This window comes from Nycticebus coucang, chromosome 22, assembly GCF_027406575.1.
Source record: "Nycticebus coucang isolate mNycCou1 chromosome 22, mNycCou1.pri, whole genome shotgun sequence".
NCBI classification, from domain to species: domain Eukaryota; kingdom Metazoa; phylum Chordata; class Mammalia; order Primates; family Lorisidae; genus Nycticebus; species Nycticebus coucang.
Genome location: NC_069801.1, coordinates 1,257,992 through 1,283,280, shown reverse-complemented (window position 1 = coordinate 1,283,280; position 25,289 = coordinate 1,257,992). Strand labels below are relative to the sequence as shown.

General features: G+C 60.3%; 1 protein-coding gene across 2 annotated transcripts in view; it reads right to left on the bottom strand.

Moving 5' to 3' along the window:
* PLCH2 (phospholipase C eta 2) overlaps positions 1-25,289 on the bottom strand; it is a 66,592-nt gene that overhangs the window by 5,275 nt on the left and 36,028 nt on the right. The window contains exons 4-22 of one of the 2 annotated variants that reach the window (XM_053575200.1): positions 19,125-19,271; positions 17,479-17,732; positions 17,190-17,318; positions 13,903-14,073; positions 12,068-12,161; positions 11,671-11,874; positions 11,387-11,507; positions 9,908-10,079; positions 9,606-9,713; positions 8,255-8,413; positions 3,687-3,779; positions 3,114-3,196; positions 2,466-2,563; positions 2,157-2,339; positions 1,740-1,847; positions 1,083-1,207; positions 918-1,002; positions 622-768; positions 200-279 (exon numbers count right to left, since the gene is read on the bottom strand). In XM_053575200.1, coding sequence (XP_053431175.1) covers positions 200-279; positions 622-768; positions 918-1,002; positions 1,083-1,207; positions 1,740-1,847; positions 2,157-2,339; positions 2,466-2,563; positions 3,114-3,196; positions 3,687-3,779; positions 8,255-8,413; positions 9,606-9,713; positions 9,908-10,079; positions 11,387-11,507; positions 11,671-11,874; positions 12,068-12,161; positions 13,903-14,073; positions 17,190-17,318; positions 17,479-17,732; positions 19,125-19,271 — 2,561 coding nt within the window. Of the gene's footprint in view, positions 1-199; positions 280-621; positions 769-917; positions 1,003-1,082; positions 1,208-1,739; positions 1,848-2,156; positions 2,340-2,465; positions 2,564-3,113; positions 3,197-3,686; positions 3,780-8,254; positions 8,414-9,605; positions 9,714-9,907; positions 10,080-11,386; positions 11,508-11,670; positions 11,875-12,067; positions 12,162-13,902; positions 14,074-17,189; positions 17,733-19,124; positions 19,272-25,289 lie in introns of those variants that run through there. The other variant, XM_053575199.1, reaches the window with a different exon arrangement.

The window sequence follows — 25,289 nt, the reverse complement described above, 5'->3', positions numbered from 1 at the left end:
GCTGCCCACAGCTGGCCCTGGGACACAGGGTTAGCACTGCAGGCTGGGGATCAGGTGTCCCCTATACTTCCACTGGAAGAAATGGCTGTGAAGCCTCTCCCCCCAGACTCAGGGCCAACTTGGGGACACTGCAGGGGTGAGGTGGGGCAAGGGGCTACTGCCCCTCCCAGGACACAGGTGGCCCCCAGGTAATGCTCACCTTACCACTGATGTCACTGACAGCCACGTGCACGAAGATGGAGGCCTCTTCCATCCCCTCCAGGTACACGTGCCGATAGCCTGGGGCAGCAGGGATGATGCCATGGGGTCACAGGGCTCCCCCACCCCACCCCCACCAGCCTGTTCTGTTCTTAAAGGTCTCACAGCCCCACATGCCACCAGTGAGCCCAGGCCTGGGACTCTGCCCCCTGGAGACTCAGCATAGCCCCTCTTCCTCCTCCAGGAAGCCTGCCAGCATTGTTGTGGCCTACAGGACTCCCTCCTGGGCGTGAGCCCTTCCCCATGGGCCATGCCCCACCCAGGCCGCAGAGCCCTATAACCTCTTGCTTGGTCCTGGTCAGCTCCCTCTGTCCTTCTGGCCCTCAGCTGACAGGGGGATGAGGTGTGTATGGCCCTGCTCACCTGGCATCAGGCTGCTAAAGGCCAGCGTCCTCTGGCCAATGAAGTCCCGCCCGATGGGGTCATGGTCCCAGACGAGGAAGCGTACCAGCGCAATCTCAGGCATGTGCACTGTGAACACCAGGGTTTCCTCCCACATGGGGTTGAATCCTGGAGGCACATCAAAGAGGCTTGTCAGGGGAGGTGCGTTGCCTGGGCAGGGTCAGCCCCGTTGGAGCTCCCAGCACATGCAGGTACCCTTGCAAAGAGCCTCCACCACGGCAGATGGCAGACATGGCTCTAGGCAGCGCAAGCCTCACCATTGTCATCCACCACGCGGGTTTGCTCTTTGCTACAGTCCACCGGGAGCCCGATGATCTCCACCTCCACGAAGGGGTCAATGATCTGGGGATGATGGGTGAGGTGTGGCTTCTGGGCCCAGACGTAGTGTTCCGGCCCCCACCCATGCCTGGCCCCACCCCTACCTCTCCCCGGTCCCCCAGCATCGAGTCCCGCGGCTTGGGGAGCTGCTGCCCACTGATGATACGCAGAGCCAGCTGCTTCTTAGGCTGCCCGGGCAGGGGGTCCTCGGAATTGGGGTTGAAGATGCCTGAATGGATGCTGGGCATGAGGCTAGGCCCAGGCTTTGGCCAGCACTGACCTGCTCTGGGCACCAGCAGCAAACAGCCCCCTCCCACCCCCAGTAGGTGGGGCCTAGGCCAGGGCAGGGCAAGGGCATTACTGGGGTCTCAGCAGGTGGGGCGCAACCCAAATGGCATGAGGGGGGCCCAGTGTAGGTGAGTCAGGGTGTAGGGACAAGAGTGGGGTAGGAGGAAACCTAAAGATACCTTGGCCAGGGCACCACCTTGAGCCCCATGTGGGCCCAACACAGGGGCTGGGTCACTGGCACTAGGACCCCTCAGACATGTCCTGCTGATGGGTCTCACAAGGGCTCCCCAATTCCCCATCCCCAGATTTCTGGCAGAGGTGGGTCCTGCTTTGCACTCCCCACCCTCCAGCACCCAGAGCAGGGCCCCAGCAGGGCCTCCAGGAGACTCTGTCCAAGCTTCCCATCTTCAATAGCATGTGCACCCCCAACCTGTGTTGTGGGGACTCCCAGGTGGCCCCTCCACACGCCTCACCCTGGCACATGCACGGGGGTTTCAGCACGTAGCCGCAGTTGCCATTGGCGCTGAACTTGGCCCTGTTCAGCTGCAGCATCCGCCCCTCAGACTGGTAGTTCAGAGCGACTAGGGGAGAGGCCAAGGATGTCCTATCAGCACCTGGCCTTCAGGTGCGTCCCCTGTCTGCCCACCTGCCCATGAGTCCGCTGTCTGCCCCATTCCCCACCGTAAGCAGGGCTCAGAATGAGCTCAGCACCCCTGCGTTATACCCCCAGAGTGCGCAGCCGACCCTCAGCCCCTTTCCCTCATTGCCCCTGCCCCGGGTCCAGCCCAGTTTTGTGGACAGCACAGGGCTCAGACTCTCCAAGCCACAGGCAAGGGCACCCAAAAGGAAGGCCTCATGGGTCCCCCCAGGCACCGTTCAGGGGCACCTACCCATCTGGCAGCCCGCGTTCCAGAAGGGCTGTGGGTTGTAGTTGCTGGAGTCCACCCGGTAGGAGGACGGGTAGACACGGGAGAGCTGGTGCTGGTTGAAGCGTAGGTACTGGGCCGGCTTCTGCTGCAGGATCTGGTGGGCCTTGGTCTCACTGAAGGAGGACACCTGCCAGCTGGATGCCACTGTGGCACCGGCAGCCAGCGTCACACGCCAGGTCCGGGGGTTCCCCAGGTGCACAGACACACACACCCGAATTGGGATGGGGAGGCCCCAGCCCACCTGCCCGTGCCCAGCCTGCTGGCCCTCACCTTCCATGTCCACGTCATGGGTGCCCACAGACTTGGTGTACTTGACCAGGTCCGAGAGAGCCCGGGACAGCTGCATGGTCTTCTTCTGCCGGGTTGTCCTGTGGGATTCACTGGGCGTCAGTACCCTGAAGCGGCACCCAGACCCGAGAGAGGGTCTCCAGCGCACAGGCAGTCCCTCGGCACCATCTCGGGCAGCAAGATCCATCACACATCATTGCACCATACACTTGTGTGCCCGCGCACATGGTGGACGCCCCGGTGGTGCTGGGGGATAGGCACTGGGCCCCCAGAGACAACCCTCAGGCTGTGCTGGAGGGTTCAGAAATGTCAGCGCCAGGCCGGAGGTAGGCTACAAAGGCCACGGGCACTCTTGTGGGCTGTGGAAGGGGGAGGCAGCGGCTTGGGCCAATGGGGGGCCATGGGAGCTCTGAGAGATTTGGGGTCTTCTGCAAGGTTCTGAGCATGGGGGAGACTAGGGGTAGAGTCTGATCTGTGCAAAGAAGCTCAGGGCACAGAGAGGCTGCACTGTGGGCACAGCATGTGACTGGCAGGTGCGAGGAGGGGTAGGAGCACCCTAGAGAAGGGTGTGGGATGGTGCAGCCCCCCAGACTGTCCTGGCCTTCCCTCCCCACAGGGCGGGGAACTGACCCTCGGCTCTGGCGCTCTGGGGAGTCTGTGTCTGAGGCTCCCTCCTCCAGGCTGGCTGTGGGCCTCAGCTTGCCTCCCTTTTTCTGCACAGGAAGGCAGAGTAGTGAGCCCTGGGCCCCACCCAGGCCAGGCCATCAGCAAAGGCTGGAAGGGTATGGAGAGGGGTTCTGGGTTCCCAGGGGACCACACATGGCCTCTCAGTCTGTCCTCTGCAGTGCCCAGGGCCCAGTGAACTCTCGAGGAAGTCATGGGGATGGGCCCAGTGAACTCTCGAGGAAGTCACGGGGATGGGCCCAGTGAACTCTCATGGGAACCATGGGGATGGGCCCAGTGAACTCTCATGGGAACCATGGGGATGCACCCAGTGAACTCTCAAGGGAACCATGGGGAACTTGAGCTTGGGGCATTGGCCATGATGGGCCAGAGAAGGGCAGTGACCCTAGGACCACTGAGGCATCCAGTGCTGACCAGCCCCAGCCTCAAGGCTGGATCCCAGGAGCCAGGCCAGGGCTGGGGGCATCTTGGGTGGGAACAGGGGCTTAGACAGGCCCTAGCCCAGGAGCCCTGCTGGACCTTGCGCCTGGAGAAGCTGCTCACGAGGAGGCTGCTGTTTCGTCTGCTGGCCCCGGTATCCTCTCCAGACTCTGTATCACCCTCTGCCTTGCTCTGACCCAGGGGAGAGACAGAGAGATAGGGTGAGCCCAGCCCAACAGGGCAAGGGGTGGGACAGCTCCCACAGCAGCCCTGACGACCTTCCTGGAATAGATGGGATGGAGCCTGTCCTGGGAGGATGGCAAGGAGGGCAGGGAGCCAGGGCTTAAGCCAGTAGGCCACTGCTCCCTCTGCCCCAGGGCCCAGAGGTGCCCACCAGAAGGAGAGGCCTGGAAATCTGTGCCCAACAAAGCATCCACTCACATGCCCACGTTAGCCAGCCTCTCATGACAAATCACTTTAAACTCATTAAGTTCCCAGTTCTGAATTTTGTTTCCCACAGATGGTAACTATGTAATAGAGGGAACATTCCTCAGCCTACTTCTGCCTTCCTTGTAAGAGCTCCCACCCGCTTCTGCCAGTACACAGGTGTTACCCTAATCAGACAAATGGCCCAGGTGCACTTTCCTCAAAGGCAGGCCAGGAGCCATGGGGCCAAACTTCCTTCAGGCTGTGTACAAAACAGGAGTAGTGGGGAACCTCTCATTGCCCCCCAAGCTCCCAGGCAGAGTTGCAAACTGCTCAGTCGCCCCAAAGCTCATCCGCAGCCAAGTCTGTGCCACCACAAGGCCACTGCAGCCACCGCTACCCAATTCCACCAGCTCGTTCCATAGACCCCCCCCCAAACTCAGCCCAGTTGTGCACAGCAAGTGCCCCCACCTCACACTGTACCCTCCACCCAGGTTAAGGGCTGGTGTCTGTCGAATGCCACAGGGCTGAGCACCTGCAGCGGCACCCCTGTTACAGACAGGCTTCAGCCAGACACGATACAATGCACACACCTTGCACACTCCGTGAACACTCTCTGCACCCACCCTGGCCACACCCTGGGCATGCCCTGCACATGTCAGAGGACAGACCCTGCACACGCTCAGCACACATATGGACATGTCCACACATGCTTGTGGACATACCCAGCACACGGACATGGGCACACCCTGGATACATCCAGAGACACGCCTTGCACATGCCAAGCACACACATATGGAAATGTCCACACATGCCTGTGGACACACTTTACACGCACACATGGACATGCCCTGCACATGCCCTGGACACGCCCATGGATGTTCCAAAGCTGCTGGACAGAGCCCACTGTGGGCACCTGACAACACAGACACAGCTCTCAGCTGACCTCACCACAAACCATTGTGTTTGCCCCCTCAGTTTCTCCTGCCTGGACCATTCATTGCCCACCCGGACACTACCTGTCAGACACATGTGAAACTGGAGCAGGGCTGTCACAGGCACTAAGCCAGACACAGCCCAGATGCTTCCACCAGCACCCTGTGCTCTGCCCAGTCCAAGGACCCTTCCAGCCTCCTGTGCCCAGCCGCCTCCTGCCCTCATTGGGAGTTAGGATACAGGTTGGACTGGCCAATCTTGCCCGGAGTGTCCTAGGGGCCTCCAGTCACCAGGCTTCGGTGGCCACAGCACAGGGCAGAGTCCTAGCAGGAGAGGCAGGGGTGGGTGGCGCTTGTGGCTCAGTGGGTAGGGCACTGGCCCCATATACCTAGGGTGGCAGGTTTGAACCTGGCCCCAGCCAAACTGCAACAAAAAATAGCCGGGTATTGTGGCGGGCACCTATAGTCCCAGGTACTTGGGAGGCTGAGGCAAGAGAATCGCCTAAGCCCAGGAGTTGGATGTTGCTATGAGCTATGTGACACCATGGCACTCTACCAAGGGCGATAAAGTGAGACTCTGTCTCTACAAAAAAAAAGGGCAGGGGTGACCTGGGTCCCGGACTGCTTCTGGAGACACTTGCCTCTCCAGCCTGCAACAGTGCCAGCCCGATTTCCTCTCCTCCATGGAGCACTGGGCAGAGGCAGGCACTAGAAGCCACATTCACAGTGTGCTCAGGGCCACCTGAGGCTGACATGCTCCACAGCTCTCTAAATGACCCCCAAATGCCACAGTCTCTGACAGCCATGGGCGTAACTGAGGAGGGGCCGTGCTGGTTGGGGAGACCTGGCAGCCCACGCTACATGGCTAGACCACAGAGGGACTGTGGGACACACCCGTCATGGGGTGAGCCCAGGGCAAGGTGGCCTGGACAGCAGGGGAAGGTCCACTCCTGGCCCAGCCACCAGCAGATCCCAGCCAGCCCATGCTCATGGGGAGGGTCACAGTGTGCAGCCCCAATGTGGGTGAGGGGCCCTTCCTTATATACCTGGCTGCTTCCTCCCCACACTCACTGCTGCCATCCCTGACCTCAGGGACCTCACAGTGGGGCTCAGTTTCCTCTAGGTTCACGTACAGAGGGCAGAGGCATGAGTGACTCCTAGTAGGTCATTCCACAACACCCCCCAGCTGTCCCCTCTTTCCCTGGAGGCAAACTCCTCTACCCAGTGAGCTCGAAGCCAGCTGAATTCCCCGCCCCAGCCTGGGGATTGGCTCAGCCCTCCTGCCCATCCCCAAAGGCTCTCAGACCTGCCAGGGCTATGTCACCACTCAGTCTGGGAGTGCCTGGTGCTTTCATCAGGGTGGATTCAGCCTGACCCCTTCCTCCCCTGCCTCCTCCTACAGGAAGCCTTCCCCAAGCAGGGCGCCCAGCAGCAGCTCAGCCTGAGGCCCGCTAGGAACCAGCCTGCTCTCCCACAGCCCTGGGTGCACCCGGTTGACATAAACTCCCACCGACAGGCAGCTCCACCAAGCACAGCTCACCAGAGCCTCAGGTGGGGCTTGTTCTCCCCATCTTGACATCTTGGGACCCATGAGAGCCACCTGCTGAGTGTGTTCCTCAAGCTCTCTGCTGGCGTCAGCTGTGCCAAGGTCTCCATGGCCCATGGGCAGAAATGCAAACATTGGCATCTAAAAATACTGGCCCCAGAGCAAGACACAGCTCCCCACTCCCTGCTGCCGGGAGAAGACACCTTCTCAGCCACCCTGGAGACAGGGTTCAAAACCTGAGAAGGTGCAGGCAGAGAAGGGCCTGCAGCAAGTGGGCGCCAGGAACGCACAGCTCTCCCTGTGCACGAGGTCTGCAAGGGCCACCCCATGCCCCACCTGGCCCCAAGCCAGCTGCACTGCCTATCACAGCACCGAGCAATTTGCCAGTTTGGGCCACTCAACAGAAGTGTCCGACCAGTAAGATTGGCTGCCCCCTCCTCTAAGGAGGAACCCAAGCTCAGGGCCAGCCAGCCCTAGCCAGCACTCCTCACACTCACTCAAAGACCTCCCCACGTGGCTGTGAGCAGTTCTGGGTGGAGCGGGGCAGCCACAGGCCTGCCAGAGAGCCCCAAGGACTGGCTCAATTCCTACGTCCTATAGGGCCTGGCCTGTGACTCAGGAGGCCCTCACCAAGGTGGCAATGCTCAGAGTCTCTTCCCTAAGGAGCTACAGGGCCCCCAGGGGCTGCCTGCCCTTAGGGCTCAGAGAGGACACACCAAAGCCAAGTCAGAGCAGGGAAAAGGCAACACCCCTGCACATAAGTGGTGTGGCCCCTGCTCTGTTCCCTGACAAGGTAGACATTGAGGGGTCTTCATGATGGGAGATGGAAACAGAGACATGCTGAGCTCCTGGGGCACCTGGGGCTGGAGCACTGCCCTGGAGGATAGGGGTCTCTGGGCCTCACCGTGGTGTACTTGCGTATGGGCAGGTGTGTGTGCACATGTAAATGTTGTGCAGAGGTGTGTTTGCATGCAAATTCACATGTGACATCTGTGCACAGGTGTGTGCATGTGTGGAGGAATGCAAACAGATGTGCACGGGTGAAGGTATGTGTGCAGGCATGTGCATACGTGAAAGAGTATACACAGATATACAGGTGTGCGCACATGTGGACTAGTGTACACAGATGTGCAAGTGTGTTTGCAGGTGTGCACACGCATGAAGGAGTGTGTATAAATGTGCACGTGTGCAGGTGTGTGTGCAGGCGCGCGCATACATGAAGGAGTGTACACAGATGTGCACATGTGCAGGTGCATTCATGCATGAAGCAGTGTACACAGATGTGCACTTGTGCAGGTATGTGTGCAGGTGTGTGCACACGTGAAGGAGTGTACACAGATGTGCACATGTGCAGGTGCATTCATGCATGAAGCAGTGTACACAGATGTGTACTTGTGCAGGTGTGTGTGCAGGTACATGCATACATGAAGGAGCATACACAGATGTGCACTTGTGCAGGTATGTGTGCAGGTGCGTGCACACGTGAAGGAGTATACACAGATGTGCTCATGTGCAGGTGCCAGTACAGGTCTGTGCATGTAGGAAGGGGTGTACACAGATGTGCAAGTGTGCAGGTGTGTGCATGTGTGGAGGAGTGTTGAGAGGTGTGTGCACACGTGGAGGTATGCCAATTGCAGGTGTGTGCACAGGTGCACGGCAGAGGTATGTACACATGTGGGGACGTGTGCCCTGAATACAAGCCCTGGGGCCCTTGCCCTGGGGCCCTTGCCAGGGCAAGGGGGGCCTGAAGAGGGCCTCACCTTCTTGGCCTCTGCTCGGCGCCCCGGCTTCCCTGATGGGGTCATTGTGGAGACAGAGAAGGCATTGGGGTCTTCACAGTCCCGGATCTTCGACTCCTTGATTAGGGAGTCCAACTTCCTCTTAGCGATGTTTTCTACACGCTTCCGATTGCTGGAGGCCTGAAAAAGCAGAGGCCAGCCCATTGGCATCCATCCGCAGCCCTGTGAGCAGCAGCAGTGACCATCCATGGGTCCCCTGCACTACCCTGTCCTCTCCCAGGGGCATGAGACTCTCCTTGGGCCACAGGCACCTTTAAACCCAGGTCCACATTACTCTTCCAGCAGCACAGTGCTGCCCACAGGGACCCAGCAAACAGCTTACATGGCACCTGGCCCAATGGGTCTCAGGAGAAGTGGTCAGTGGGCAGCACAGGACCTGAGATCCCACCACTGGCCACCACGTGCCTCAAGGGATGGCAGGGGAAAGGCTTCAGGACAGCCTCCAGGCTGGGCAGCTGCCCTTCCCTGTGTGGCCCTGATGAACCTGGGCCCCTGGCATGGGGCCTAGGTCTTTGGCATCCGGACAACACTGGTGCCCAGGGTGGAGTGAGCGCAAGCTGGACATCATCAAATGTGCATTCACCACAGGTGGGGCCTGGCAGAGATGCACAGGCTCCCCTGTGGGAGGAATTCTGCCGCCTCAGGCTTTCTAAGCAGGCAACCACCTGTGACCTAGAATGTTCCTGCCCAGTACTCCATGGATGGCCCCTCAGGGAGAAATAAGATCTCTGCTACCACAGAGCATTGCCTTGAGGAGGGAAGATGCTGAATGCAGAATCCCTGAGTCCCCTGAAACTCTCACTGGCTCCCCAGCCCCCCGCCCCCAAGGCCAAGCCAGCTGCAGTGAGGATATAGTGACATTGCCCTATGCAGGTGGCTGTAGGGTTGACCTTGGAGGTGGAGCTGGTGCTGGGCAGGAAGGGGCCAGGGGCAGCCTGGGGGGGCGGCTGGAAAGGAGCCCAGAAGATGGGAAATTGCCAATGCCCAGGTGGTGTAGGTGGGGTGGGAATGTGTGGAGCCCAAGCTGCTGTCCTCCAGGGTTGCCCCTGCTGAGGGGTCAAGAGGACTGGGCAGCGTGAACAAAAATGGAAATCACTAGAAGGGTCCGCACTTTTCCAGTGCAGGGGTGAGGAAGGGACCCACAAGCAGGAAGGAACCCCAGGCCCAGCACATCCTCAGCAGCTGTGCAGCTTTGCACGCCACCCTCAGCATACACGCAACGTCCCCTGCCTGGACACCAGCCTTCCCAACTCGCCCTAACAGCAGGGACAAGAGGCTGTCCTTGGGGGCTGCAGGCCCTGGCCCCACTCACATCCCCGTTGAGCAGCTTGCAATCATCGTCCATCTCATCAGCGCTGTCCTCGTCTGACACCTCACCCTCCTCTACGTCCTCGCTGATGTTGGCCGGGAGCTTCTTCCCCTGGGAGAGAGGGACAATTGGGGGCTTGTGTGTGGACTGTCAGGCCACAGGCAGCGCAAAGAGTGCTCTGCCCCCTGCGGTGGCTACAGCGTGGAAGGGAGACACCTGCATGTGCATGTGGAGAGGCTCGGCCCACCCTAACCCCTAATCTGCCTGCAGACGGCACGGTGCTGGTCCAGGAGAGCAGGGCTCACCTTCACCAGGATCTTGCCCCTCAGCATCTGTGGAGAGGGAAGCGAGGTGGCATCCTCACTGCTCACCGACGACAGGTCCAGCTTGTCCCCAAGGATGTCAGTTAGGTACTGGGCCATTTTCTTCTGCTGAATGACACTACAGTGGTTCTCGATGGACAGAATCACTGGATACCTATGGTCCCAAGATAGAGCAGCGTGAGGGCTGGCCCCACTTGTGTAAGAACTCAGGTCACTTGCACCTCAGAGCCCAGGGGAGATGGGATGGCAGCAGGTTGGGAGGTGCAAAATGGCTTTGGAAAATGATGGAGTGGGTGGTAAAGGGCAGGGAAGGCCTGAGCTTCATTTCCCAATTTAAAAAGAAAAAAGGCAATTAGAAGCTCCAGGAAAACAAGAGGAAACATTTGAAAAAGTCACATTTAAAGTGACGCAGACTAAATGCAAGTGCAACTAGGAGCGATGGACAGACTGGGAAATATAAACCTTGACCCAGATACTGAACACACTGTCCTGTGAATGGCCCCAGGATCAAGCCGGCTCAGGTGGGATGTAGTTATCACCTGTGCAGTGCAGCGCCGGGGGCAGCCATATCAGCTTTGCAGCTTTATTTCTTTATTTTCAACCATGTGCACATTTTACTTGGATTTTACCAAAAGGCAACCCATGATTCTTTTAGAAAAATATAGGTGACCCAGGACAAGACGGCAAGAACCAGCAGGGTAGGTGAGCACGTCCTTGGCAAGTAGGCTGTGGGAAGCTCTCATCTACCCGTTTTGGAGGCAGAGCCAGGACAGGGAGAACAGGGGCCTGTGGAGTTTTCTCCAGAGCTGGAGCCCTGTCCTGACAGCCTGGAGACATGCACATCCTGTCCTGGTGCCCCACAATACCCCCCACCTGCCATTACAGCACTGGGCTGTCCAGTAGGGGCCCCATGGCTGCCCCCTCGTAACCCGAGATGAAGCTGGCCCTCCGCTCTGTCACTGAGTCCATCTCACTTTTCCTGCCTCCTTCACACAATTAGCTCCTTGCCTCGCCTGGAACCTGGCTTATCCGGGAAAGGCAGGTGACAGACAGGGCCGTGGTGGCCTTCTACTTCCAGACACTAAATTAGGTTCTCTTCAACAGTGTCTGTAGCCGCTTGTGGCTGTAGTTGAGTGACAGCAAATTGAATTTGGACACAGAGTGGCTCCTCAGGGGTAATTAGTGCAGGAACCATGGCTACTGTGACCGCTGACCTCAGGGGCTGCCACCAGCCGTAGGGACAGGCAATCCTGCCCTGCTGTCCACTCCTGCACGTGCCATCTCCCCTCTGCCAGGACCTGTGGCCTGTTCCACTCCCCCCCACCTCTCTCTCTTCAATGAGACACAAAACCAGCCCTGACCACTATAGCCACAGTTCCCAGAAAGGCCATGGGGAAGGGGCAGGAAGAGTCAGAGCATGCAGACTCCCCCAAGGTCAGCGTCCCAGGCCCAGCCACTCACTCATTCTTAATGAAGGCGTATTTGTTAATGGTTTCAATGACATCTTTGAAGAGGATCTTGGAGGTCAAGGTGTAGCCGTGGTGCACGATGGGCTCCCCATCAGGCCCATCCCAGCAGTCCACTGTGGGCAGACAAAGCTCAGTCAGCCCCGGGGGCAAAGCCAGTCCTGCACAGTGACAGGACATGACAAGGCCTTCCCAGCCCCTGCCCCAGAGGCCCAGCCCTTATCCCCAAGGAGATGCCTGCCCACACCGAGGCCTGGCCCCTGTGCCAGGGGTGCTCACCCTCCACGCAGCGGCAGCCAGCCTGCAGGACCCAGGCGTACATGTCCACCCGAGACTGGGACATGAGCTGATCACCCACGAGGTAGGTATTGTGGGAGGAGGTGATAAAGTAGTGGCTCAGCGGCTGGGTCATGTCCTGGTGCACACGGTAGTGCTCGGGATTAAAGATGTCGCCCGCAGGGCTCCTGGTGTAGTTGGTGAAGCCTGCAGGGTGGGGCAGCAAAGGCTGCTCAGCACCTGCACCACCTGGCCAGCCTACCACGGCCTCTTCCCTTGAGCACAACTTACCCGCCCCCGTGCTATGTGGAATGTGGAGAAACCTGTCCTGGACCCAGGCTGGCTATCAGAACCCCCCAGCCCCCTGAGACAAGTGGACTCAGGGCGACACCCCACTCACCGTCGATGCCCAGCAGCCCCTTACTCTTGTTTTCTGGGCATGGCTCAAACTGCTCGATGATGTCCTGGCAGCTTTCAAGGGTCACACCCATCATCTAAGCCAGAGCAGGGGTATGAACCAGGCTAGCTCATCACTGGCCTGGGCTACCCTCAGTCTTCCCTCCACCACATCCTGGCCCTCCCTCTGGTTACCACGTCAGGGATGGCCACAGTGGGGTGATTCTTGAGGGCTGGGGTCACTGGTGGGCCCAGTGCCCCAGTGCACAGCAGAGACCGCAGAGTGGGGAGATGCAGGAGGGTGAGGACCTATATCCTGCCTGGGAGGAGCCAGGGGCACAGGGAGCCTCCATCTCCCAATCCCTGCTGTCTGCCCTAGTGGCCCTCACAGGAAAGCCTAGTGCTACTCCCCAGCTCAGCCCAGCCCCAAGTATTAAAGGCTGAGGGACTTCCAGAGCCCTGTGGTGCAGTCAGGGCCAGAAGCACCTAGGCCCCCATGGCAGGCCACTGGCAGGGCTCTCAGTAACGTGTGGGCAGAGTTGGGGGGTGGTATTCAGAACCCAGGACCCAGGCCAGGAGCCAAATCACTGTAGGGAGAGGTGCTGGAAAGCTTCAGGGTAAAGGTCAGGGAAGGAAGGGTCAGTCTTGCCCTTTCCCCTTTAGGCCACATTCCCACACTCTGCCTCCACACACACCTTTGCCAGGATGGAGGCCCCACTGTCTGGGTCCACATCACTATAGCTGTGCCACCCACAGTGACAGGCTGGGGAGAAGTCAGCCAGGTCTGCAGGATACAGCTGGGCTGGTGTCACCTCCCCCCTGGGCCAGGCCTCAGGGCATCCCCCCTGCAGGGCTGGAGAGGCAGCTGCCATGGGACAGAGCCTGGCAAGCTGTGACCTCCAAGTGCAGGGAACCTGGGTACCAGTTGCACCGGCAGTGAGGGAGACCCTGGTAAAACCCACACAACCTGCCTGGGTTCCTGGGGCTGTCCTCCTGCCGTCCCACCCCTCACCCTCACCTACCTGAGTCCTGAAGATGAGGCTGTCCCCCAATCCCCTGCATGTGGAGGGGATTGGGGTTCTCAACCTCAACCCCAAAGCAGTGGTTCTCAACCTTCCTAATGCCACGGTCCTCTAATACAGTTCCTGTGGGTCACGACCCACAGATTGAAAACCACTGCCCTAAAAGATCCCAGAGTCTGCCCTGCCCAGGCTCCTCCCTGAGGGTCTGCAAGGGTCTCAGGGAGCTGGTCCTCACCTGTACTCCACCAGCCCCAGGGGGGCCCATGAAGCCTGAGCCTCTCCTAGGGGAGTGCTCTCTCCACTGGCATGGCTTCCCTCCCTGGCATGGCGGGGCCTGGGCTGAAGGGCCCAAATCCCTGATCCTCTGGAGACCAGGTCAGTGGGGTAGTGTCCAGGCTTTGGTTTCTAAGGATAAATGGGACTTCCTGGGGTTGAGGGAAGGGGCAGCAGCCCTGCTGAGCACCAGGAGGCATGGAGGCCCATGTTGGACACAGGGTGAGTAGATGTGGCAATGGCCCAGAGCCCTGGGGAAGAGGATGGCCAGGCCCATGTGGCTGTGATGTAGCGAGAAAAGCAGGGCCTCAGAACCCTCATCTCAAGATGTTCAACACTGAAGCTGGTGCCACGGGTGTTAATGGCGGGTCAGAAGACCTTGGAGGAGAAACCAGAAACCTCCTCCCCATGTGGCAGCCCTGTGGGGTGCTTCCTAGAATAAGGGAACTGAAGCTGATGTGGGGCCTGGCATGCCGCCTGTGCCCTAAGCTCTCCATCAAAGCTCAGGGCCAGCCGTGTGGCCAGGAAGCCCCAGGCCCCTCACCTTCTGCTCCACCCCCAGGAAGCGCAGCAGGTCGGCAGCGTCCAGGTGGTCCTTGTGGTTGCTGTAGGTCAGCATGAGCAGGTAGAGGTCCCGACGAGTAGACATCATCTTGTAGAAGGCGCAGAACTCCTCAAAGCCCAGCGTCCCCTGGTGGTCATCCGTGTCTGCTTCCTGCAATGCAAGGCCTCTGGTCCCCATCCACAGCAGGCCTCCACTCCTCAGTCAAGACCAGATGGCCACACTCCCCTCCTCTGCCACTGCCCCCTCAGAGAGCTCCCCAGGCACAGGTAGCACTCTCGCTGGGCACCCCTCTGAGAGGACAGGAAGAGGCATTTTGGAAAGATGCATATCTGACGCACCCCACCCACTGCAAACAAACCCCACACAAGTCACTCAAGCAGGAATCAACCACACCCCAGTGGAAGTCAGGACCCCATTGGAGTGGTGGCCAAGCTGCCCAGATGAAACCTGAGGTGCTACAGGTCCCTGGACATCCCTGGGAATGGCCAGGAAAGGCCCTCGTAGAAGAGGGCCCTTGGAACCCTTCTGCCCTAAAGATTGGGGCTTTATCCCAGCAAGGACAAGGGAGCCCAGGGTGGGCAGGGTGTCTAAATGACCTACTCAGCAGTGTCAGGACCCTGGTGTGGTGGTCTGGCTCAGGGACACAGCACCCTGACCCTGAACTCCACAGAGCAGCAGAGCTCAACACATGGGGCCCTGGCTGCCCCAGCAGCTCGTCACAGACCTGCCCAGGTGCTCAAGGTCACACAGGGCTGCTGGGGAGCTCAGGGGGCTGTCAGCCACCAGCTTCAGCTCTGATCCTCCACTAACAGTGTGGCCAGACATTGGAGCTGATGTGCCTTGAAGTCACGCTTCTGTCCTGTGTCCCCTCTCTCCCCAGGCCTGGACACACAAACGCCTGGCCAGCACATGTCCCCAGACACTGGCCCAGTCCTCAGGCCCCCACAGAAGTTCCAGATTCAATCCCCTGTAAAGTTGAAAGCACCTCCTGGGAGCAGGTTGGCACCCCACCTGCCATGCCAGCAGTTGTGGGCCTCCCAGGGGCTCCATGACCAAGGCTCCCAGACAAACCACACCAGGGTCCTTGTCCTACCCATTCAGCTGAGCAGGGGTGCACTCTGAGCAGCCCACCTATGTCTCTGAAGGAGGCTTGGAGGAGTCCTGAGGGGGTGTCCAGGGAGCAGGCCACGAGGGGCCATCCTCCAATCTAGTCACACTTCTCAGGACAGCTCACTGTCCTCGTCCAGTGGGAAGGGGAGGGCCCAGAGCAGGAACAAACACTGGGCCAGCACCTTGGACACCAGCACACTCTGCCTGCCAGCATGGGACAGCCTTCTTCACAGGGGCCACCATCTGGTGCCAGGCCCCCTCTGAGCCAGGAGAATCTCCATGAGTGACAGTCACAACCCCGCTGCATCCCCATGCCCAGTGGCAGGCTTTGGGGCAGGTGGGACCTGACTTGTGCTGCTGGCTGCTACACTGCCCTGACGCTGTGGCTTAGCATGGAGGTGAATTGCAGCAGGACCCATATGCCTATCATGTGCTCACGCCAAGGCTGGAACAGGGTCAGCTTGGCGTGAGGGGCCCAGCAGACCCCAGAAGACCCTGATGCATCTGATGCTGGATTCGAGGGCAACCCTGACCTGAGGCCAACCATTCACTGCACCCAGGACAACCAAGCATCTCCAAGGGCCCCTTTGGGACAGGTGGCTGGACTGGTTCCCCTCCCAGGGACCATGGCTAGGACCTAGTGGCTGTGCCCAGTGCCAGCTGGCCTCCCCTGCTCACCACGCCAGGAGTGCAGGGTGGGGCACCTTCCCGCTGTCCCCTGAGCAGGCATGAAGATGTTGTGAAATCGAGGCTCCCAGGAAGCCTGAGCCCAGCCCCAGGAACACTCCCAACGTGGTCACATCACTATTCTTCTTCCCTCCAGCGGGAACCACAGGGTCTGTGAGCACACCCTGACTGGGCGCCTCTTGCTGAGCCCACATGTGCAATGTTACATTAGATTCAGTGACACTATGTTCAAGCCACCCCTCATTCAGTGTTCAGATCTCTCCTGATTAGGCAATTCCAGGTGACAGGCACAGTATTGCGATTTCACTGCATTATTAGAGCCCCCATGCCCAGCTGAAGCTCATGTCTTCCCTCCCTCTCTCCAAAGTACCTATAATGGGCAACTACACAGGTGGGCAGGAGGCCAGGCCTGACCACTGTGGCCAGGGCACTGGGTCTAAGCTGCACAGGGCTGGGGTCTGAGGCCCGTGGCTCCAGACAATGCCCCTGTCCCCATCCCCCAATTCCTCTGAGAGCCAGTCCTGGATCCAGCCTCACCTGCTGCCCCCAGCTCACGTCTCTCCCCACTGCTAGGGCTTCCTCAGGGAGATCTGGTTGGAGCAATAATAGGGCCAGGCCTGGGATAGGCACAGAGCAGGGTGGAGTGTGTGCCCAGAAGCCCGTAGTCCTTTTGTAAGGGTGCAGGTGAGCGTGGTCTACCCAGAGCTAACAGCACGAAGCATCTTCAGGCCAGAGCTGAGCTGGGACCTTCAGGCCTAGGAGCCCGAGCCCTGCACCCAGCTCTAGGAAGGGCCTTCGTCCCTCCTTGTGCTCCAAGGTCCTAAGTCAGGCATCAGGCCAAGGCCCAGCCTCACCTCTGTGGAAGGGCCTGCTTCCTCCAGAGCTGCTCTCAGGGTCAGGAAAGGGTGGGGATGGCCAGCCTGGGCAAGGAGTGTGGGTGCTGGTGTGAGTGCAGAGGCAGAGCCACACAGGCTTTGTCCCCACTGGGGCCTGTGAGCCCCCAGCCCTCAGTGAGTGAGCTCCTGAGAATGTTCTCCCTCACTCACGCTTAGACACACATGCTGCTGGCAGGTGGCTGCCCTTGCACAGCAGCTGCCCGGGCCAGACGTGGCCGGGCTGTCAGGGCTTGAGAGCGTGTGCATGCATGTGTCAGGGCATGCAGGGACTGTCTGGAGTGCAAGCTCACGGGACCCTCTTTCCAGCCTGCAGCAAGGATGGAGGCCTGAGGGCCCGTGTGCTGGCTCAGCCCACAATGCTGAGCCAGGACCTGCTGACAGGCAGAGTTCCTCTCGCCCAGCCCCACGGGGCTCCAGAAAGAGGAGCTAATTACAGACAATAAAGGCTGGGCTCCATTGAAGGAAGTATTTTCATAACTTCTAACACCAGGGTGGCTGCAGAAAGCGGCGTGAGGAGCGGCCAGAGAGCTGCCGCCACCCCCACCCCTACCCCCATCCCAGGCAGGGCCTCACCCTGAACATCTGTTTCACCCGTTGGCGTGGCAGGTTCACGTTGAGCTTGTGCAGCAGCTGCAGGAGCTCTCCAATGCTCAGGCTGCCATCCCCGTTCTTGTCTGCCTCGTCAAACGTCTGCTTCAGCCACTTTGGGGCCGAGTTAGGGGCCAACGTGGGTCCATAGGCCCAGCCACGCCGCCCTTGCCCTCGGCCTGGGGAGGAAGGAGTGGGGGACCCAGCCCATGTGCCCCAGACGTGTGACCCACAAGGGCCAGGGGACTCCCTGGGACAGCCGTGGGGTGCATGCCCAAGGATATTGGTCCCTCGTGCGCTGGCGGCGAGCCAGGCTGTCCTCATCACTGATGCCGGCCATGAGGTAGCGAAGACCGGTGACCCAGGTGCGCGCCTCATCTCCACTGGCCGAGACCAAGTCAAGCGACTCACGGGGGCTGCCATGATAGATGCTAAAGCAGCAGTTGGGATCGAAGCTACCCCCAGGGTAGCGCTGGAAGACTTCTGACTGTCGCCCCTCGCTCACCTCCTGGATGGAGTCTATGGAGACTGTGGGCACGGTGGGGGCACTGGGTCATGACCTCTGGAGGCCCCACATCCCCAGCCGCAGCCACGAGCCCCCAGGACCAAGCAGCCTGGAGCCTGTGCCCTTCACCTCGGGACCTCCGTGCAGACTTACGTGGATGAGGGGCCCCTACCCTGTCCCTGAATCGCTCCTCCTTCTCTAGGAGTGAAAAAACACCCCACCTTCCTTCCCTAGCTCACCCTGGGAGTCTGGCTGGCCCAGGTCTCTGTATTTCTCAAAGTGCAGGAGCAGGTGTCCTGGAGCCCAAATATCTCCCTGTTCTGAGACCATTGGGCTGGCTGGCCAAGAGCCTGCACCACCTCCACAAGCCCCCAGGTCGGGGAGTATACGGTGGGGTGCTAGCTCAGCACTCAGCTCACTGAGGATTTCATGACTGGCTACAGCAGCCAGAGCCCCACAGAGCCTCTGCGAGCTCAAAGAGCATTTTCAGATCTGTGCTCCACCTGTGGCAGGATCTACCAGGGGACCTCTTCAAGGCAGGGTGGGCTTTAAGCACCCACCTAGGACTCCCTGCGTGCTCCAGTGGGCAGAGGCAAAAGGGCCGCTCTGCCCCATGTCTCCTCCCCCACAGGCATCTCAGGGGCTTCCCTGATGCTGTGGTGACCCTGGCTCCCCCCATCCTGCTCCTGCCCCAGGTGGAGCAGCCTCCAAGGAGGCAAGAGACCTCAGTGTGCTGGGGAACAGTGCCTGGCTCAGAGCAGCTGCTCCCACTGGGTGCTGGGGCTCCTCCTGACTTCACAGCCTCAATCAAAGTGGCTTCTCTGCCCCGGCCCAGAGGGCAGTCCCGGCACTGACCACTCCCCATTTCTGGGGTCTAGGGGCTCCACCTACTCCAAGATACCCTGGCCCTGGGCCCTCCTATACACAGACCCTCCTGGGGGCTCTGTGGCAAGGGTCTCTTCTGGACCCATGGGGGCTGCACCCTGGACAACCACTGGGCAGAGGCCCTTCCCTGGCATGGCTGGGTCCTGCCCATTAGCAAAGCCAGAGAAGGTCCTGAAAATGCCCCTCCCCACGACCCCAGGACCCACAGCCCATCTCAGGCACAAAGCCTCCCAGCTCCCGCTAAGCCTTAATGCCCCAGGGGCCTGGGCAAAAGCTGGCAGCCCAGCCCTCCCTTGATATGGCTTGCTGGAGTCCCTTCCTACCTGACTGCCCTCTGTCCTCATCCCAGCCCAGGGCTGGGCACTGGTGATGCTCTGTGCCCACCGAGTCCCAGAGAGGTCCGCCAGGTGGGCACAGCCCCTCCCCACGGTCCAACAGGGCTCAGAGCCACATGGCAGCTGCTGGGAGGGACCCCTGCCCTGTGTGTTCCCTGGGGCTTTGGGCCTGCCCCTGCCAGGGCAGCCACTCACTCTTGGCCTTCTCATTCTTGCGGGAGGGCCGCCAGCGGATGCAGGAGCGGTGCTCATCCAGGTAGTAGAAGCGGACCAGGCCCTTGGAGCTGCCCCGGAGCTTCACCATCTGCGTCCCCTCCTGCATGGCACTCATGCATCGCTCCACTGGACGGATGGGTGGGCAGACAGACAAACACAGAAGTGACAGACACAGGTGCTGGTGAGCACTGAGGCACCCCCACTCCTCACCACAGCACACACCTGCCATTTGGCCAGGCCTCCCACCTGCCCCCTGCAGGGCCAAGGCTGACCCAGGCCTGCCTGCCATGTTGGTCACCCATCCAATCCCACTGCCCAGTGGGACCCTGCTCCTCCCTGCTCAGCCACCTGCCCCTCCTGCCACCACCTGGGCCAGACCCAGCAACAGCCAGCAACCTGAGGGGCCCTGGGGGCCTATCACTCAGATGGAGCCAGCATGAGACTCAGCACCAAGAAGGCAAGGACATGAGGGAACAGAGGCTGGCAGCTGCTCTAGCTCTCAGGAGGCCCCTGTGCCTGGTTCAGGGCAGGCCCCGGCCACCCCACACCAGCCACAGGCTGCTCCTGAGGGCCTGGACCCCTTCCTGGGGCCCTCCTTGGAGGCCCTTGGGCCTACATGCATCAAAGATGGCACCAACATGTCCACTCCCTAAGGCCCATGGGCGCAGCCCAGTACCAGGGTACAGGTTCAGGATGGATCTGAGCCCTCCTGCTTCCCCTGCCCCCAGGCATCCATCCTGGGCCTCTAGGAGTCCAGGCCAGAGTCAGCCATCCCAGCCCAGGGACCCAGTGGTCCCTGCCCCCTTTGGGGTCTGCACATCTGCTTACAAAAATCCCAGGCCCCAGAAAAGTACTGCCTGGTAAAGCAGACAGCAATTAAAATCTGTGAGGTCCAAACAATGAGGGATGCCAGGTGGGAGTTGTGGAGGACCATCGATAGTGCCAGCCCAGTAGGACTCCTTGGAGGAAGCTAATGTTTGACCAGGAGCAGAAGAGAACTGCAGCTGGGTGGTGGAGGCACAAGAAGGCTGGGGTCTCCTGGGGTTGCAGGGAGGTGAAGACATAGGTGTGGCTGCGGGATGCATTGGAGGGGAGAGGCAGGACACGGACGGGTCCCAGTGGCCCCAGCACCTGGTGGCTGGACCAGAGGCTCTCAGTCCTTCCGTCAGCACCCAGCAGGCACCCTGTGCATGCATCACTGCAGTGTTTGGAGCCAAAGGGTTTTATGTCCAACACCAGCACGCAGCCCTCACCTCAGCTGACGGTGCTGCTGCCCCCCAGACTGCCTACGACCCCTCAACAAAGCTTTACAGCCACATGCATCCCCGCACTGCACATCTGATCAGGGCCCTGAACTGACAGGCCAGATGGGCAGTGCAGGAGGCTAAGGGGTGGGGCCAGCAACACACTGGATCCACTGACCCCAGAGACACAGAGAGGGGAAGGGGAGAACCCGAGCCTTATGCACCTCAAAAGTGGCCCCACCCTCCCAGGTACCTGGGTGGCCCTGCCCCTTCTTACCCAGTGGGCCAAGCTGCCACCTTGAGGACAGCACCACGCTCCCTCCAACCCAGAGTAGCATCTCCGCCAAGCAGGCCACCGTTCCCTGGGCCCAGGTGCCCGTGGATGGCCAGGGGCCGGACATGACCAGATGACAGCAGGGGCTGGCTCACAGAGGACGCAGAGGGCCGCCCCACGCGCAGCCGCAGGGCTGGCAGAGGCGGTGTGGGATGCAGGGCCTTTGGAGGCCCCTGTCTCTCCTCCACCTCTTCCTCCCCCCTCAGGGCTGTTCCCAGGCCCCAGTGGCATTGCCCGCCTGTCACCTACTGTCCTAGATGGCCCCCAGGCCAGCCCACTACCTTCCAGGAGTCCCTGAAGAAGCTGCGCCCCAAGGGCTGGGGGGAGGGCAGAGCCCATGCCCCGCCCACCCTCAGCTCAATCCCCTGCACTAATCCCAGCTTGGACCAGCCCCACTGGCCAAAGGATTTAGGACAAGGGAGCTCAGCTGGGGGCCGGCATGGTGCTGGGAGGCAGTAGTGCTGTCCAAGCCCCCCAGACCGGCATCTGGGCCTAGGAATGACAGCAGGACCAATAGTAGTCCCTCCTAGAAACCCCAAGAATGCCTCAGTGAGGCCTGGGGGGCAACAGTCCACGTAATCAGGACAAATGGCATGGATCTCCTTGCTGCTCTGCCCATGCGGTGCCCAGAAATGGTGTCCCATCCTCTCCATCCCAACCTGAGCCCTGGAGAAGCTCTCATCCCCCTACAGCCCTCACACTGATGAGGTCCAGTGGACCCCTGCATTCTGCAGGCAAGTGGGAGGCCAGGAGGCAAAAGCCCTTCTGCCCCAAGGACAGGACCCAGGAACACAGGCCCCTTTCAGCTGTGGCCCCAGCATGGGTGTGAGCTGTGGGTCCCTTGAGCCCTGGTCAGGTCCGTCTGCTTCACTCACACAGCTTCAGCCCCCACCCGGCGTTTTCCATGCTTGCTGCTGCAGCCCGATGCACAAGGGCACTTCCTTCACTGTATCTGCCCTAGGGGCTGGGTGCCTGCCCCCATCGTGATGGCCACCTGACTGGGAGGAGCCACAGGAGCCCAGCAAAAGCCATGCCGGTCCCTGGAACTGGGGGTAGAGGAGACGGGCCTGGGATGTCTGCCTGGCTAGACACCTGACACTGTCCATGCGTGTGCAGCCCTGGAACTGGAAGTAGAGGAGATGGGCCTGGGATGTCTGCCTGGCTGGACACCTGACACTGGGATGCCCAGACCCAGCTCCCCCTGCAGCCAGGGCCCTCCTGCCACTGAGCCCCACAGTTATACCACCTGCAGCACAGGGACAACTGTGGACTCTGGCTCTCTCAGCCCCAGTCAGAGGTGGCTGTCTGGTCAAATGTCCCCTTCCTCCTTAGGAATCATCACCAGGCTTCCTTCCTGCCCACCCCCAGGCTGTGTCGGCTCTAGTGAGACTGTCGCACTCTCAGGCAGGAGGAGCAGGAGGCCAGGCAGCCTGAGCAATGTTGGGGGGATGCCAGGCCATGAGGAGATAGCAGGGCATCTTGGGCAAACCGCAGTGAACCAGGACTACACCCGGCCAGATTCCCTGTAATCAGCTCAAAGCCAAACCCCAGACCCAATAAGGAGCCTTTGTCACAGAAGCTCTGACGCTGTTCACAGGAGGTCAGCAGGCAGAATTAGATTAGGGAGCCATTAGATGCTGGGACAGGAAAGGGGCTGGAGTCCTGGGAGTGCTTGGGAAGATGGGGCACAGGGCCCTGCCAGCATAGCCAACCAGGCATGTGGAGCCCAGAAACCCCAGAGGGAAGGGTACACACCTAGGAACAGAGGGCTGGCTCACAGCCTGGCTCCCCTCCCTGGTGCCTGCACCACATCCTTCAGATGTCTCTGGGGGCCCACAGCCACTTTCTACTCACCAGAAAGCTGGCAGCTCCTGGTTCCCAGGAAGACCATACTCTGCGTCTCTGTCCCGGGCCCTGTTCTGGATGCCCCTGTTCTTCCTCAACCTGGGCCTAGCCCCAGGGGACACTCCTGCCTCCCACCCATCCATCCTCCTGAAAGCCCCCCCAAGGTTGTCCCCAGGCCCCTCCTTCCTTTGAGCTATAAGTTATAAGTAACAGCTGGTACCCCCATCAGCTGAGGTGGGGAGCTCGGGTGACCCCCTCTGCCTGAGCAGGGACTCAGGAATGAGCATCTGGCCCAGCCCCATACAACATGGAGCCAGGCAGCTGCGTACAGACGCCCAGACCCCTCTTCAGCTCTCCTAGGCCAGAACCCTACACTGATCAGAATGACGGAGCCCAGCTAGTCCGACCTGATATAGGGCTCTGCCAGGAGGCTTCCCCACTGTCCTGAGAATCAAGGTGACCTCCATCCTCTCCAAAAGACAGCCAGACACAGAACCACAGTGCCAAGTACAGACAGGGTGCCCCAGGCTGCCCCTCACAGCACAGCTGAGCCAAGACTAGGCAAGCAGGCTGCTGGCCATGGGGGGCTGGACCCGCTAACAGGCCTTGAACCTGGACAGCTCAGCCATCCCACATAATGAGGGGCAGCCCCCACTTCAGCAGAGCCAAGTCCCCAAAGGGTGGGAAACACAATAGCATGGGGGCAATGCTAGCCAGGGCCCCCACACCCACATGGTGTCACCCAGCCAGCCCCACCCTCTGTTTCCTCAGAGCCACACGCAAGGCCAGGGCCCCGAGAAACCCCAACCCCAGGTGCTGCCAGAAAGCAGACCCAGAGCCAACACCTGGAGGCCAGAAGGGGCTGCACCCCTCCCCCACAGGGCCACGGAGGGGTCAATCCTCCTCATGCTGCCTGTGCTGCCCAGCCTCCACCTGCCCCAGGGGCCAAAGGGAGACCTTGGGAATACAGCTCTGCCTTGTGGGTCCTCACAAGGCTTGGGGCCCCAACCACATCCACACCCCCTCAGGTTACCTCCAGCTCCTCCCCCAGAGCCTGAGCTAGGACACCTGACACAGCCCCCAGCCCAGCTGCCTTGCACTTGACCCCATAGGGGCTCAGGTAGGAGCATAGCCTCCACCCATGCAGGAGGCTGGACCTGCCACTGGACCAGCCCCACGGCCCAGGCCAGGCCAGGGGAGCCAGCAGCTAGGTAGTGGACGCAGGACCCTGGCCTTCCTGCTCACTGTCCCCCAGGTCCCTTAGAGCACTGTCAGGACCTTGGGGTCCTGCTCCTGCTCTGTTGCTACATGGCCACTACCTAGCACACAGAAGGTGCTCACTGGACAAGTGTGAGCCAGGAGGGACCACCAAGTGTGCTCTGGAGCACAGAGAATGGCAGCCAGCACCTTGCACAGCTGTCCTGAGCACCAGCCTAGCGGGCTCTGCTCTCTAGGATGCAGCCAGCTCCAGCCTTGGTCCTGGAGAAACCTGGTACATGGACACACAGAACAGACAGTGGATAGGCAGGGCCACCCCCAGGTGGGGAGAAACCACAGGAAAGGCTCCATGAGCCTTAGGCCCTACGCTGATACCCAGAGAAGGTGCCGTGCCTGGGACCCTGCTCAGCTCGGCCACTGCATGGTGGTAGCACTGCTGGCCCTGTCTGCCTGGCTTTGGCAGCTGCCTGGACCCTGGATGGTCTCTGTGTGTCAGTTTCCCCTGCAGTCCCTCCTTTCTTCTTTTCTCCCTTAGACCCTGCATGGGACGGCAGCAGGTGGCAACTGCTTGGAGGATGAACAGCCGGCACTGTCAGAAGCATTGGTTTAATTTCGTTTTTATGGTGGAGATCGATCTTGTCCTAACACAGTAGGCAACACGTGGGCTGCTGTCAACAAGAGGCCAGCAGCAGCTCATCGTACCCTCCCTTCCCAGGGGAAGCTGGAAATCAATTTAATCTAACAGTGAAACTCGCAGATCACACCCACAGCCTCCTGGCTTGTGCACATACATCTAGTGACACCTTCAGGAGCCATAGTCCCCTCCCACTGCTGGGGCACAGGGACTGTGCACATCTACCACTGACCCCAGGCACGGAGACGACACGGCACCCACTGTAGGTCTGGCCTGGCTCCCTGAAGCCCCTTCTTCTTCTGAGACTTTTTTGCATTTCTGCAGAAACTTCAGAGAGACCTTCCCCATGTCCACCCTGCTCAGAACAGCCAGCAGCAGTTGGCTGCTCAGCGGGGCCCCTGGGCCAGGGCTCCGCAAGTCTCCCAGAAGTCCTGTCCCTTGCACGCCCCATGGTCCACTGCCCTGTCTTCGGGCTACTCAGGGTGTAGAAGGCACCCAGACAGTGCCTGGGATGTGGAGGAAGGAGGAAGCAGCCACCTGCCTGGCCACTGCAGGGATCATCCCGGACCCTGGCCCAGTGCCGCACGGGAGGGAGGCCAGGCCCACACACATATGGCAGAGATAATTTAAACATCTGAGAGAAGCAACTCACCCCCCGCACGTCTGGGCGCCTCCTCCCAACTATTTTTACATTATCAGGAGTGTGAGTCGCTCCCTCAAGCCCTCCCCAGACTGGCCCCCAGGTGGCTGTGCCGGGTTCAGGAGCTAAGCCTATGGAGCCAGCGATGACTGCCCAGCCTGTCGTGCTTTGCCCGGTCAGAGAAGGCTGGGCAGGAGGCAGCAGGGGTTGACATCCTCCTGGCAGGATG